This window comes from Natrix helvetica, assembly GCF_964273705.1.
Source record: "Natrix helvetica genome assembly, chromosome: 1".
Taxonomy (NCBI): domain Eukaryota; kingdom Metazoa; phylum Chordata; class Lepidosauria; order Squamata; family Natricidae; genus Natrix; species Natrix helvetica.
This window is the reverse complement of record NC_138548.1, coordinates 319,466,392-319,483,070: the sequence shown is the minus strand read 5'-3', so window position 1 is coordinate 319,483,070 and position 16,679 is coordinate 319,466,392. Positions and strand designations below refer to the sequence as shown.

Sequence of the window (16,679 nt, the reverse complement as noted above, 5' to 3'; positions counted from 1 at the left end):
TATGGCATAATTCCTGACCAAACATTTTAATGATTTCCCCAAATCATAGATCATCTTTACCCAAACAAGCTTTCCCCAGGCTGGTTCCTCCAGTTCCCACTTCTGGAATTTTTCTTTTCCTTTTGCATTTTGTTTACCAAAAAAATATATGTTACCATGGCTTACAAGTATTTTTGGATTAGATAAAACGTTTGATTAATACAGTGACTTCATCAGTTCCGTCGAGATAGGAATTTATTTTTGGATTTAAAGAGCTAATAATATCATCAGCTCCGCCCCGCCCCCAGTCCTGAATGAATGAACTCGGGGACTTTCGGCCTCCGTGTTCAGACACCACGTGAAACAGATGTGGCAGACGCCTTCCCCAGCTGGAACGCAGCACCCACCCCGCCCTTTGCTCAGCGTGGGTTTCAAAGCAAGCCTTAAGGACCTGAAGCGAATGATTCGCTTCTCATTGGCTGGAAAAGTTAGAGCCGCTCGCCCGATTGGCTGCGGCGCTGTAAGAGGGAGTTGTGGGTTCCAATTATAAAAGGGACTTCGCTCAGGCGGCCAGGAGATTAGCGCTCCGGATCAGAAAGTGGAATTCGTGGTACTTGCTGAATCCGAATTCCTCCTGACACCCGGCAACAGACAAGTCGCTTGTTAATCGCTGCAGCGAGGCGCTTTTGCTGGCGGCGGTCCGATTCACCTCGGAGGGAACACGGGAATACGGAGGGAAGCAAGCAAGCGGGACCATGGATCTGAGTTCAGGGATTCAAAAAGTAGGTGCCTTGCCCCGTTTCTTCTTCGGGGAGCCTTGGTTTCTCTTTCATTCTCCCGCAAAGTTTTTAAAGAGGGACAGCTGCTTTTTTTTCATATATGCGAACCTGTTCATTTGCAGGAAAACCTCATTGCGCTCAATGGGCATTCTTTTTGAACCAGCCTCTGTAAAACGGCGCAGCTGGACCTTCCTTGAGGAGCTGCCGTTGTTATTTGAGAAGTGAGGTGTCTAAAGTGTCCTTTTTTGTAGGTAGCCTATAATACACTGCCTTAGACTTTATCCGGGAGAGTCAACATAGGTAACCGCAGCAGCTGGTACGTACGCTGCCAGTCTTTTCTACGTGTTAAGTCTTTAAAGCAATTACCTGAGTTTGCTAATGTTATAAAACAGTAACCCACGAATAGATGGAAGCTTGCTAGTCGTCTGTTTAGTTCTAGAGTTTTGACCTGGTTCCTGGACTCCCGGAGTGCTTGTAGAATGTGGTCAAGGTTACAAAATGTATCATGCGAATGAGGATTTTGGATTATTTCAACATCTTAGTCTGTTTTCCTTTAGAAATATGGGGAATAGAAAGCCATGAATCAAACCTATGGCACTATAATATGCACCCATATATTCATTTTACTTTTCCCCTTTATGCAATAATCCTCAGTAGGGAAATTCTGCAGGAATGGGCTGAAATCCTGTACATCTTTTTAAGTAAATCTCAAACTTTTGGTCTTGCTATGTTTGTTAGGGCTTCATTTCCAGGAAATGTGAACAGAGGGTTTAAGTTTTACACAGGATTGTTTTGAAATTAATATATGAAAGGATCTACAGCTGTGTTGATCTGCTTCCTACTTCCTTTTCCTGAGAAACTGTTCATTTAACACAACTGATATGAGGAGTGAAGGACCTTGACTCCACTGTTCCCTTTTTGTAACCACGCCCAAATGAAGCTGTGTAAGAGGGATAGAAAAAAGTGTGGGAATGAGGGAAGGGATGGGTGATGAAAGAAAATTTAGGTAGAATTGGAATAGGTCAAATCCAGTAGTTGAATTAAGTGTGTGGTGAGAGAACTGGGTGGTGAGAGATGGTAATGTAATGATCAAACAATGGGAGTTTTATCCAACAACCCAAGTCAGTTCCCAAAGTAGACAATAGGCTAAGGTGCTTGAGCATACAGAATCTGGCATTAAATAAACCAAAATCAGAATGAACTGTAATTTGATTTTCTCAGGCAGATTGTAAAAGCCAATTCAGCTGAACACTTTTCTCCTAGGAGTTAAAAAGTAGCTGCAAAAAAGGAATTTACTTCCAAGTAAGTCTGCTTTCTAAAAATGTATTCCCAAAGCAGAGAGACTGGGGAGAAGCCTCCTAACTTTTACCATGGCTCCAATGTAAAAAATAAAAATATAATTTAAGTAGAGTGAATTTAGTACTCAAAGGAGCTTCAACTTTGAAAGCCATTGCAAATAATTTTGCCTGGATCTCAGTCCAAAAATCTAGGGCTTGTACTCAAAGGGTAGTAATGGAAATCCAAGGATGCAAAATTGTAAAGTTAAAAAAAATGTAGAGTTAGGTTTAGGATTATAGTGATAGATGTGAATAAAGATAGAACTAGACAACAGAAAAAAGTTTTCTTGTTAAACCCAAGACTCCTTTTTAGATAATAAAACACTTTGCAGTGGAGCAAAATGCAATAAAGTCTCTGTGATTTGTGCCAACTCGAGTTCTTACAAATGGTGTTAGTATTAGGAATAGGAATGTGCATGAAAAAAGCTGTTTCCCAGAGAAGTAGCATTTCCTTACTTTAGTTGGAAAAAATACAGAATAAAGATACCTAAAATAGTGAAATATATGATGTCTAGTCATTATTTACAATATTCTTATTGAAGAGCATCATTACAATAAAAAACTAATACAAACTGAAAAATGAGAAAAAGGAAGAATAAAAGGTGTAGGACAAAAGAGGAAAATGGAGAAATAGGAAAAATGTAATATTCATACTCTTTATACAAATATAAACAATAAATTTTAGTAATTTATCACCTTTTTAAAAAATGTCTTCTTCCCATTTCTCTTATATATAAACAATTCCATAAAGCATCATTTCAACAGCAGAGATGTCAGCAAAAGTTATTGTAAGAGTTACAAGAAATAACATATATTTAACCTTGATCAAATTAACCAATGTTATATTCCTCCCTTTAACTGTTAATCTTAATTTTTACTCACTTCAAATAATGTTGTATAACTTCAGCTCTTTCCATTATTTCTTTGACTTAACAATTCTTTAAAACTTTAACAAGCTGCATTTGTAAATGCAATGTAGGAAATTTATCCAGGCCACTCTTTTGGTTCGTTATTTAAATTATCCCTTTTAATTGTTAAAACATCAGCCAGTTACACCATTTTCCTTACTGTTCATGGGGCAAACCACTTGATCCCAGTCTTGTGAGAAATAATTTGTTTCTCTTCCATAACATCTTATAGACACAGGGTATCTATAAATGAAGGTATTTTTAAAATTAATTTCAGGATCCATTGATCAAAAATATCCTTTAATATGTCTAATATTCAAATACTTTACTTCATTCTGTAATTGTAAGTTGAATGCAATTGTTCTTTTTAATTGTAATCTTTCTAGTAATCTAATTCTAGTGATCTAATTGTTAAAATCTTATGGGTTTTTTGTAAAAAAAAACATTTTCCCATAGGAATGATTCTTTATAAGTAATTTCAAAATCTTATTTCAAATTTATTTGGACTCCTAGTCAATTCGTAACTTTCTAAAATCAAAAGTTTTAATCACCATTTTATAAGTTCTAAGATACCCCATTAAAGACCACTGTTTTGCAGTCTCCTCACAAGCAGCTTTATGGCACATTTGTGGGCAATCTCAAGTTCTCTCCTTGTCCTGAGAAGGGTTATCAGAGAGCCGGTCTACTCTTTATTCTGCAATCATTGGCTCTTCTCTTCACAGAACTATGTTCATTCTGCTATTTTTTTCCAGAGGTCCGCAAGGTTAGAGGCATTATTTATAATAATCAAAAGGATGGTTTCATCCTGTAACTGGATATACATGCATGGCCAGGGTAAGTCCCTGTTTGATCACCAGAAGGATGATTACATTAAGACTCTGCATTAGTCTCTTTGCATTTGTTATCCATGGTTGTAAGGCAATGGGTGTCAAACACACATTGAGGACTGCATCGTGGTTGTGTTTGTTTGACATTGGGAGCGTTGGGGAGTATGGCCAGAGTGTGAGTGACCAGCTCAACATCACTCATGTTGGGGGTGCCTGTGGAGCCCTGAGCGTTCGGCCCTCCCAAGCACCATTTTCACTGGCAGAAGCACCGTGGGCTGGTCCTTTGCCATTTCCAGGGCAGCCCTGCAGGCTGGATGCGGCCCATGGACCTTGAGTTTGACACCTTGTAAGGGGTGAAGGAAATGAAACACTACCTATATGAAAGAATGAAATATTAAATCCACAGCCATTTCAAGGTTGTATCTACAACTCTTGGGACCTAAGGAAAAAATGGCTGAAGCCAGGTTAAGGCACCCAGGAGAAGGTTGTAGAAGAACAGTTTATGCAAATATTGCCAGGTCCAATACATTTTTGTATACACTAACATCACCCTGAAATGTCTACAAAAATAGTTTCCAGTAGTTTCCTTTACAGTAGCTGAGGATGATTTACTGACGGGAAAACTAAGCAGATACAAATGCAGGGGACAGAAAATTCTAGTGAAACCAAAAGAGATATTCTAGAAGTCTCACACAAAGAACCACCATGGATGGAAGATGCAAAAGATCCCTACCAGGGACAGCAACATCTAGATTTGTCACCACCTGATGAAATCTGCAACTTCCATGGTCACTTTTCAATGGTTCAATGGTGTGGAGGAGATTATAGCGTAATATGTGACAATGGGGAGGAGGTGAAATGACTTTTGGATCCAGGGACTACAGAGATGTTCTTTTGTCCTCTGGTAGGGGGAGAAGCACTTCTCTAGGGAAGGAGCTCTTAACCAATGAAGGCCACAGTAGAGCTAATGGTTCAAGGCAGAGAATTATATGAACAGAGCTATCCAAACACCCCAGGAATTTACTATAGTAATAAATACTGACTTCATAGCCTGCTGGAAGTTGCTAAGTGGAAAGAAACTCTTGTAATAAAAATAACTGAAATAATGACCGGAATAGCTGAAAAAAGGCAGGAAATAGAAACAATAAGAGAGGAGATATCCCGGAGGGAGGAGCCAATGTCGTGACGATACGGACGTGCGGTCTCGATGCTCCGAGACTGCTGCCTATACTTTTGTCACTGGGTGGTCCAATCGGACCTAAACCGTCCTGTAGAGACGGTGAACAGGAAGAATACGTCTTGCTGATCTCAGGGACACCGCAAAGTCCCTGATCGATCCAAGACAAGTTCTTCAAGCCGGCGACAAAATGTCCAGCCCCAGGCTGATGAAGTTGAGATGGCTCCGGAAGGGAAGGGAAGGGAAAGTGTCCATCTGATGAGGAAACTTTACTGTTTTGGAAAAGACTTCCCAAATTTTTTTTAAGTTAAATTAAATCCAAAAGCGGAAGAAAAAGAGCAGCGAAATCAATCTATATTGGATTGCTTTGGATAATGTGTTTCATTTTCTTTGGAATTTTACTTTGTGGATTGAAGTGCTTGCAACTTTTTTCTTTAAAGAGAACGGACAAATTTTTCTTCGATATTTTTTATTTTTCAACCTATGGATTAAAGTCGTCTTCTTTATTTCAACAAGGACTTTTATTACTTGCTATTAATTCTATTTAAGAACTCTGTTTCTTTTAAGTTTGAAATAACATTAGAGAGTGGGAGCAATACTGCCACTTGGAGGCTAGAGGCTTGAGTTTTTGAAACAATGCACTTTCCCTTTTCCTTTTGCTCTCACTGACCTTGTAACTCGAGGCTTGACAACTTGTTTATAGAAAGTGATAAGCAAGGGCATGAATTGTTTTCACAGGTGCACTTTGAGAGTCTTATTGGCAGTGGGAGAGAAAAAGAAACAGAACTTTCTTTTTTGAAGATCATAAATGAACTTGTGTTTAAGCTAATTTAATATAAGAAGACTTGAAAGCCAGAGTGGCAGTATCTATCAGCTTGCCAAAATAACACAATATTCAAAAGAAACAATAACTTTGCAAAACATCTTGGCTGGAATTCAAAACTTATTGGAAATAACAGAGAGAATTGAGAAGAAGATGGAAAAAATAGAGTTTTTAACAGCAAAAAATGATAGGGACAGAGTCCCAAAAATTGAAGGGGAAAATGATTATAAAGATAAGACAACTGATTACTTTACCAGTGGAGTGAACGTGTTTGAAAGTGGGAAAAGGGGAGTATGGAAAAGGGAATTAGATCGACAGGAACTATACCAAGGCATGGAAGAAGAAAAAAGAGGAAAAACAATGGATTTAAGGAGAGAGAACTTCTCAGAAGCAAGATTGACAACCAAAGATAAGCTGATTAAGATAGCACATGGAGGGCATCAAGATTACTTAAGTGATGCTACAAGCAAAAAGCTGCTGAGAGAAGTCTACAAAATTTTTTATTAAGGAAACAAATAGAAGATCAATTCCACAAATGACAAAAGAAATAAGACTGTATTATTACTGGAAGGATACAGGCTGATATATGAAAGTTGATAATAAAAAATTAGTTAATTTTAGTAATTAGTGATTAGTAATTTAGTAATTTCCAGAGTGCTATGTTAAATAAATAATTGATAAGGATAATAAGGTACATACATGTGTTGGTTTGATGAGAGGAAATTTGATATAATTAGTGAATGAATTTTTATGTATTGGTTTAATAAAAGGAATTGGGATATAAATTGTAAACAGCGATTTGGAAAGGAGGATTAGAAACCTTGTTATCAAACATAATTAACTTTTACTTAGAACATGCTATAAAGGGGTAATGTTGTTAGATGATATTAGAAATAATTAATGAAATGCTACGATGTGCTTGTGTTTTTTAATTTTGGACTATTTCATGCAAAACGATATTAAAACAACCACAGTCAAATGAGAAGTGTGGTATGTTGATAGTAAGATATATAAAGATTTTTGATTTGAAATACATTATGTGATTTGAATTATAAGTGATGACTGTGGAAGAGATGCATGAAAGTTATTTGTAACCAATCAACACACTTTTACAATATGATTAGTGATTAGTAATTTAGTAATCTTTAGAGTGATATATTAAATAAATAAATGATAATGATAACAATGTACACACATGTGTTGGTTTGAAGAGAGAAACCTGATATAATTAGCAAATGAATTTTTATTAATAAATAACAATTATAATAATGAAATGACAAGGGATATACTTAATATATATATGTACTGGCTCGATAAAAGTTATTGGGATACAAATAGTAAACAGCGACTTGGAAAAGAGGATTAGAAATTTTGTTATCAATCATAATTAATTCTTAGAACATGTTATAAAAGTGTAATGTTATTGGATGATGTTAGAAATAATTAATGAAATGTCATTATCTGGTTGTGTTTTCAATTTTGGATTATTTTATGCAAAAGGACGTTAAAACAATTATAGTCAAATGAGAATTGTGGGATGTTGATAGTAAGATATATAAAGACTTTTGATTTAAAATATACAATGTGATATGAATTATAAGTAATGATTGTGGAAGAGATGCACGAAAGTTATTTGTAACCAATCGGTACACTTCTACAATATGTAACGAAACATTATTTTATTGTGTTGTGTTGTGTTTGTTTAATCAAAAATAAAAAAAATTCTTAAAAAAAAAAGAGAGGAGATACCTCCTCTGTATTAAAAGGGATAAACTAATGAAGTGATTTCAGACAAGAATAGAATAACAGAGTTGGAAGAGACTTTGGAGGTCTTCTAGTTCAAGTCCCTGCTTAGGCAGGAAACCCTACACCACTTCAGACAAATGGTTATCCAACATCTTCTTAAAAACTTCCAGTGTTGTGGCATTCACAACTTCTGTAGGCAAGCTGTTCCACTGATTAATTGTTCTCACAGAAATTTCTCCTTAGTTCTAGATTGCTACTCTCCTTGATTAGTTTCCACCCATTGCTTCTTGTCCTGTCTTCAGGTCCTTTGGAGAATAGCTTGACTCCCTCTTTTTCTGGCAACCCTTGAGATATTGGAACACTTTATTTTTAACTAGTAGTTTACAATTTTGAGCAAAAAACTTAGCATGAAATTGGTTTCTTACATTTTTCTCATCAACATGTGAAAGAAATTTGAGAAGCGATGTATTAAGAACTTAAAATAGCTGGTTTGGTTTAAGGTTTTTCATATAAACATGATTAATGCATAGGCTAGAGAAAAGGGTCATTATTCTGATCTACGTTTAAAGGTCTTCAAAAACATATTTTAACTTCATAATAGAAAGCTTTGTTGTTTGAATTGAGTTTTCTGTTTTCTCAGTGTGGTTTCATATTTATTGTATTTTTTATTTATTTTACAAACCTTATATGCCACTCCCATTGAAATCAACACTGAATGTTTTACATACTTAAATGTCTAAAAAGGATTAAACAACGGAAGAAAAAGAAAATAAAAAAAACATAATCCTCTTGAATTGGGATATTATCAAATCATAAACTTTATAGCTATGTACATATTTTCTTAAGTTTAGGCTTGTTGTTGAAAGCAAAAATGAAACATTTGGACTGTTACCCTACAAAATCTGATCACTTTTCCTCCCATAGAAAGTTAGTAGGAAATTTATTTATAAAACAAAAGGAGAAAAAAAGGCTATTTAATATATACATGTGTATTTACCATTTTTTTAAAGATTCATAAATTGTATTTTCCTTAGTGTAATAATAATTGCTGATAATTTACTGAACTGTCTATTGCAAGGTCTGCAAATCCTTCGATGACAAAAGGACCCTTTTTTTTTTTGGCACAACTCTCTAAGCATAATTATGTCTATGGCATAATTCTGCCCAAGTATTTTAATGATTTCCCCAGATCATAGATCATTCTTAGCCAAACGAAGTTTACTCATACTAGTTCCTCCAGTTCCCACCTCATTCTTTTCTTCTCCTTTTCTTCTCCTCTGGAGGAAACCAAACAAATGTTACCATGGCTTCATTTTTTTAATTACATAAAACATTTGATTAAAGCAATGACTTCATCTGTTCCAACCAGATAGTAATTTATTTTGGGAATTAAAGATCTAACAATGTTTCCGGCTCCCCATCCACCCCTTTCCCCTTAGTCTTAATGAATAAACGTTGTTGTTTCAGCACGTTTATCAGCCAGCCCATGAAAGGTGAAATAGGGATGTGGGAGTTTCGACCTCCATGTTCAGACACCATGTGAAAAAGATTTTATTTATTAAATTTACATGCTACCCATCTCACTGATAAAATAACTCTAGACAGCAGATTTGGTAAATGCGTTCCTCATCGGGAACTTAGCATGACCCTGCCATCTGCTCAAAAGGTTAAAAGAAGCCTAAGGACCTGAGGGAATGATTTGCTTGTCATTGGCTGAAAAAGTTAGACCCACTCATCTGATTGGCTGTGGAGTTGTGAGAGGGAGTTCTGGCCTCGAATTAAAAGGAGTTAATTCAGACAGTGAAAAGGTCATTGGTCTGTATAAGAAAATAAACATTGTAATACTTTCCTCCCAGCACTCACAAGAAAGAAGCCGCTTCACACGTTGGAAGAGGCTGAACAAGAAAGGGAAATGCATCTGTCTGGCTGACGATCTTAACTGGGGCTTATTTTGGGGTTAGGGATTCAAAATGTAGGTACCGTGTTCCATTTCTTCTTCTCCTCCCCTCCCAAGTTTCTCTTTCATTCTCCCTCAAAGCCTTCAAAACTAGTTTTGTCCTTGGAACCTCCCCTTTTATGCAGGAAGACCACTAATTATGATCACAACAGAACTTGGAATGTTGGTCATAAGTCCTTGTGGTTGTCACCAAATCACCATATGCCTTGTTACAATGGTTTTTAAGTGAATGAGATAGTCGTCAATCTAAATGCAGTTCATCCAATGGGTATCTTTGCCAGCAAACAGCAAAATAGTCATAAAACATGATCACATGATCTTCAGACACTGGATATTGTCATAAATGTAATCCAGTTGTCAAGTACCCAAAAAGCAGTCACATAATCATTATGCAACTGGTTTTAAGTAAGATTATAAAAAGTGTTGATATTTGGAGATATGTAACTTAGAATGCATATTTATATAAAGACTATACAGGAAGAGTTTAAGTCCTTGGTTTTAACAATATAATTTCATATTTCTTCCATTAATAGAGCTTTTTACATTTGTCTAGTACTGTTTTGGAAAGTGGGCATCTTATACATTTAGAGGGGGACAATACAAGGTCATCTGTGTGGAAAATTGAACTAATGTAACCAAAGTGGAAGCTAAGTTGGAATTTTGCTTCCAAAGAGAAGATGATGATGCCGTAAAATACTGTCTAGAATGTAAATGTAATAGGAGTGTACAACCTTCTTTATCCAAATAAAATGAGAGGCATCCTAAACATCAAATGACTAGGTAAACAGTAATGGGAGTACTATTAATGTTGGGTTAAAATAACCTGGACGCCACCATAATGGAATGAAGAGCATGGTGAGAGTTGGCTTGAGAAACTTGTCATAGGGAGTTCTTAAAGCCAGTATCCTAATAGTCAGACTTGAAATGATTATGCCCTAAGATCAGCTCCACAGCTGGCTTTGTGTTGCATCTTGGCCTCATAAATCCAGGTTGTAGCTAGGTTTGTATAACACAGTAGGCTAAAACAGCCAGTTTGTGATTCAGTGTGTTCTACAGATCTCTGCAATTTGGGTAATTCAGTGAACCAGGAGTAGGTAACCCCGATTAGCCTGTTGTGCAAAGAGAATTTTGAACTCAGTTTATGAGCTTTAACTTGCAAACTGTAATACTTCCAAGGATAATGTGATGTGGTCTCTATGCAGGTAGCTTTTGGGATAGGCTAATTATGTGGCTGTTCTTCAAGTCAGAATAACTTCATGGGTACATTCAGTGCAGGAAAGGTTGGCTTACTCCAGCACAGGAGCATTAATATGTATGTCCTAGAGAAGAGAAATCGGATGCTCATCTTACCTCCCAATCCTTCCATTTTTATACTAATGCCAATTATTACACCTCTATCAATTTGCCTGCCTAGGAATATAAAATAGCTTACATCTTTAAATGGACCTCCAAGGTGCCTTCCAACTCTGTTATTCTGTTGTTCAGTAACAAGAGATTGGGGCTTCTTAAATTATTACTGCAGGAATAGCCACAGAGGAATGCTATCAATGGTATCTTCCAGTGATATAGTCTGTTAAAGAAGGTACAGAAAGACATGCCAAATTTAATTTTCTATATGAATCAAATGTAATAAAAGTTGGCTTTGCTTCAAATGCCATGGAATAAAGCTCTATGGAGTGGTTAGTCTAATTGTCAAAATTGGATTTTCTCCCCCCCCCCCCCAAATAAGACATGGTTTCATATTAATTTTTGCTCCAAAAGATGCATTAGGGCTTATTTTCCAGTTAGGTATTATTTTGGGGAAAATACGGTTCTAAATGCATCGGTCTGGCTGACAATCTTAACTGAGGCTTATTTTTGGGGTAGAGCTTATATTACGAGCATCCTGAAAAAAAATCATGCTAGGACTTATTTTCCGACTGGGTTTTAATTTTGGGGAAACGGTGTGGTCATAGTTACCTTCAGGAATAAAGTTGGGGTTAGATGTCACCTGAATAAACATGATGCCCAATTCCAGATTGGTTGATAAAACTGTATTATTTCAAAGACATTTGGGATTTCCTTTGTCTCCACGAGGTACTCATTGCTTCCCCCCCCCCCCCCAAAGTGGGCTATAAAACAAATAATCACAGGAGTAAAACAAATAATCACAATTTGAAGTTCACGTGTAACGGCCCCTTTATCAAGTTATGTAGCAATGTTTAAATGTAGTTAATCTGGCAAGAGAAGACTGAAATACAAATGGAGGCAAAATATTTCACCTTACGTGTCTTAAACCTAGAAGCAAGTGGAGTTTGAGTAGATGTTAGAGATGTGCAGAGACCAAGAATATGTTTTATTTCAATGCTCATATAGGCTGAGCAGTTTCCACGTTTAGTACATTTCTAAGGATTTTGTTTTTTTAAGTTTGTAAAAATAGTTCTTAGTTTAGGTGAAGTTTATTCTTGTGTAATGCCCAAGTCAACTGTGCTAAATAACTCCAAGATATTTTGCAGCATTTTGTTCTCTTGCCCCTCAGTTTTTAGAAGGCTTGAAGTGCTGTTATAGGAACCATTTATCGCTTTGATTTCCTTAGTGCTTATGAGATTGCTGCCTGGCTACTTCAAAAACACCCACCTCCATGAGAATTTTTTAAATTATATGGTATCTCTAATTTGAACATTCAATGAAGTAGAGCAATTTCCAACCATTGTATTACATTTGGAGAAGGGGAAATCCCCTTGCTGGTTGACTTTGTTTAGTTTTAATTATGAAAATCCAATCCCTGATAAAAATCTGAGTGATTCTTTCAGTGCCTGCTACTAAAAAGAAGTCGGCTTTGAATTTTGACACCACTTCTCCTCTCCAAAAGAACAGGATCAAACAAGATCATAAACACAAAATTCCCTTATGCTGCCAACTTCCCTGCTTGCTCATCTAAGGGTTGTCTACTGCCACTAAAATGTATACAAGATAGAATCGTGTGCATTTGTGCATATTTATGTTATAGATAAATTAACAGAGTAGGGGCCATATTAAAAAAAAAAACCACATGACCAAAGAAATTAGGAACTTTACATCTGTTTCTCCCATAGAAATGCATCGAGATATATATATATCTGCAGACTCTAAGCACATCTGGCCCATTTTTCAAATCAATGTAACCCTCCTGTAATAAATTTTGTTCTCTTCAGTTTTCAAAGAGTTACATCCAGACTAATAGACAAAGTCTACATTATTTCTTTCCAACGTTCTGTTGGCTTGGAAGGAATAAAATAATTAATAGTTGTAACCACTGATTAAAATAAACTGCCTTGAAATTAAGACATTCTTTTATAAAAGCATTTGATCTCTCCATATGGGTATATAGATACAACTGTTCTGTTTTACATAAAAGTACTCTCATACATAGGCAAAAATATGTGTATACCTAGAGGTTGTAGGAATCTGTATTCAGCAAGTGTGCACGTATATATACTTACTAGCTGATAACCCGGTATTGCCAGGGTATTTATAGAGGGAAAATATCCGGATGAGGGTTTCTGCCGGCATTACTGCTGGTTCGGTGAGCGCAGAATTTCCTCCGTGCATATGCGCAATTGCCTGTAAATAGGTCTGCACATGCGCAGAACATCAAAAATGTCAAAAAAACAATGCCGCAGCGACCGGGGAACCTATTCAGGAGTGTGACAAGCCTGCTGTCCCTACCAGTTCGACAACCCAGTCACAATTTCCAAACCAGTGCGAACCGGTAGCAACCCATCTCTGGGCCAAACTAAACATAATTTCTAATATTGGATTTTCCCCTTTACCAGAGGGAGCCCCCTTGTGGAGTACTGTGAAGCCATTACCATGGCAACTCCACTGCGATGTACAGTAGAAGCCACTTTATGGCAGTACAGTAGAAACCATTTTAAGGCACAACAGGCTGTATCTTAACAGAACACACACATCAAGGGTGTCTTACCCCCACAGTATTTTTTTTCCAGAGAGTAAATTATATGTATACCAAATTTAGTTGAAATTGCTCGAGGTGTTCCAGAGTTATGGTGGAACACACACACACACACACACACACACACACACAGAGAGAGATTTATATATCATTATTTGCAATCCCTGCCTGTTTGCTTCCTTTCCTTTCTTCCTTTGCATCTTCCTATTATTCTAGTCTCAACAAATGAAAGACAACCTACTCCTTGTTCAATATTGCAGGTAATAATTTGGGGAAAAACTTAATCATCCTTCCTACTTAAAGTCAAAGATTATGTAGAGAAAATACACGTCAATTTGCCAATCATCCTCTTCTCACATTGGTTTGTTTTGAAACCAAAATTTGGGGGAAGGGAAGAATAGTGATGTGTGTGGGAGATAGTGGTATCATGATGTAATATTCTTATCTATTATTTCTGGGCAAAAATAAAGGTGTTTATGTGCATGCTGATGCATTCCAGAATAATAGATATGACCTGGTTCTTTTCTCTAACTATATTATGAAAGAAAGTATCATTCAAACCCAAGGTCTGATCTTCCTTAATGGTGAAAGGAAACAGCATTGTCTTCTCTATTCGTATCTTCCTGCGTCAGTAGACTCGAGAATATTGTGAGGCTGAAAAACTTTCCTAGTCTACCAGGTTTAGGTGAATTTCTTATTTCTTCTTTTATCGGTTTGTTTTCTCGATTTTGTTTTGTTCACTTTTGTTTCTGAAATACATTGGGTTTCCCAGAGACTGTGGGAACCTAAAGTTCATATATGTTACTTCTCTTACATGTTCTTATTCTGATAAAAGCATTTCAGGAAAGAACTCTAGCTCAATAAATTTGTTTCTATGAGACCTTGATTGCAGCCAGTTAATGAGCCAGATAGCAGTTTGAAATTTTGCTTAGCAGTGCCACACAGGCATTTGGACAAAGGTGTGTACAGAATCTGAAATTCATTAAGACTATTTTCAGGGTGCTCACGTTTCCATTATTTGCTCATTTTTAGGCTTAAACATTGTTGATGTTTAAGCTGAAAGAATATTCTGTAAGTAAAACAAAATGAGTGGATAACATAGGATTCTTAATATTAGACTGATCTGATTTTAAAATGAAATATAAAGACCTTAAAGCAGAATTCAACATTTGTTGGCTTCTTCAGGGAGAGTTTTTTTTTTTCTCTTAAGCAATAAGCAGACAATTTGTTTTCAAAACTGGATTTTAAAAAAGTAAAATGTTGCCTTTTTTCCTTTAAGTATAGACAATTGAACAAACGGTTATTCCAAAGAGTTAAATTGCTAAAGTACAACATAGTTGCTAAATGGCAATGTAATGCATAATATTTATTAGTAAAAATATAGTCATATACCTGTGATATATAGTATAATAGAATAGAATGACAGAGCTGCAAGGGACCTTGGAGGTCTTATAAGCCAACCCCTGCTCAGACAGGAAGCGCTCCTATAGCAGACAAATGGTTGTTCACTCTCTTCTTAAAAACTTTCAATGTTGGGGCATTCACAACTTCTGGAGGCAAGCTGTTCCACTGATTAATTGTTCTGTCAGGAAGTTTCTCCTCAGTTCTAAGTTGCTTCTCTCCTTGATTAGTTTCCTTGTTTGCTTCTTGTTCTACCCTCAGGTGCTTTGGAGAATAGTTTGACTCCCACTTTTTTGTGGCAACCTCTGAGATATTGGAACACTGCTATCATGTCTCCCCTAGTGCTTCTTTTCATTAAACTAGACATACCCAGTTACTGCAACCGTTCTTCATATATTTCAGCCTCCACTCCAGTGGTGGGTTCCTGCCAGTTCTAACCTCTTCTGTAGAAGAGGTTCCACAAATCTACCGTGCCGTTTAGAACTCGTTCCAGCTCCCTCCCCCCACCTGTCTGCACCACGCTTGCCCCGCCCACCGCTCACTGATTGGCTGGTTCACCAATCACCCTGCCCGCCTCTAAGAGTCCTATCTAAACCTTAAAGTCTTAAAGCTGTCAAGTTTGAACATCCCTGGGGTTTTTTTCTAAAGGGTTGGGGTGCAAGGGTCTTGTAACTTGACAGCTTTATGACTTGCACGCTTCAATGCCAGAGTTCCTGAGCCAACATGACTGAAGGAGAAATTCTGGGAGTTGAAGTCCACAAGTCCTAAAGCTGTCAAGTTTGAACACCCCTGGAGTTTTTTTTTTCTAAAGGGTTAGGGGTGCAAGGGTCTTGTAACTTGACAGCTTTAAAACTTGCGTGCTTCAAATGCAAGAGTTTCTGAGCCAACATTTTGGTTGCTAAGCAAGAGCGTTGTTAAGTCAGTTTCACCACATTTTACAAATTGGCCATGCCCACCCATTCACATGGCTGGCAAGCCACTCCCACCCGGTCACATGGCCGGCAAGCCACTACCACAAAGCAGCCACACCTACAGAAGAGGTTCTAAAAATTTTGAAAGCCACCACTGCTCCAGTCCCCTAATCATCTTTGTTGCTCTTCACTGCACTCTTTCTAGAGTTTCAAAAGAATATAGTATACTAGTACTAAAATATCACAGTATAGTCAGCTATGAAAAACAAGAAAATCCAGTGTCCACCTGAAAAAGCACCTTTGAGACAACCATGACCTGGATGACTGAGAATCTCTACAGATTCTCACAAACCTTGGACAAATTGTTTTCTTGCCAGTAAGATGTACTGCCTTCCTTCCAGTTGCCAGATGAAAGCTACCACATTTTTGGAGTATAAGACGCACCGGTGTATAAGACGCACCCAGGTTTTGAAGAGGCAAATAACAAAAGTTTTTTTCACTCTGCAAACCTCCCAAAAATGACCCGCCCATTCCCCCCCCAAAAAAAAGCATAAATAGCCTTTAGGGTGCTTGCAGAGTGCTCCTCGCGGGTGGGGGGGGCAAAAATGAGCAAAAAATGGCCCATTTTTCATAGAAATGGGCTCGGTTTTCATTAAAAAGGGGGCATTTACAGCCTTTACGAAGCTTGTAGAGTGCTCCTGGGGGCTGGGGGGGGGGTAAATTGAGGAAAAATGGGCCATTTTTGTGAAGGTGTGGGGTTTCAGGAGGCAAAAAATGCTGTATTCAGTGTATAAGATGCACCCAGATTTTCAGCCTTTTTTTGAGGGGAAAAGGTGTGTCTTATACTCCTTATACTTATGTGGTAAGTGGAAAAATTGGTATTTGTAACAGCAAATGTTG

At 37.2% G+C, this 16,679-nt stretch overlaps 1 protein-coding gene across 1 annotated transcript in view; it reads left to right on the top strand.

Annotated features, from left to right (window-relative positions):
* Window positions 1-539: 539 nt before the first annotated feature.
* LMCD1 (LIM and cysteine rich domains 1) overlaps window positions 540-16,679 on the top strand; it is a 66,110-nt gene continuing 49,970 nt past the window's right edge. Inside the window, exon 1 of the mRNA XM_081939018.1 lies at window positions 540-761. Within this exon, the coding sequence (XP_081795144.1) occupies window positions 735-761 (27 nt within the window). The 5' untranslated portion in view covers window positions 540-734. The remainder of the gene's footprint in view (window positions 762-16,679) is intronic.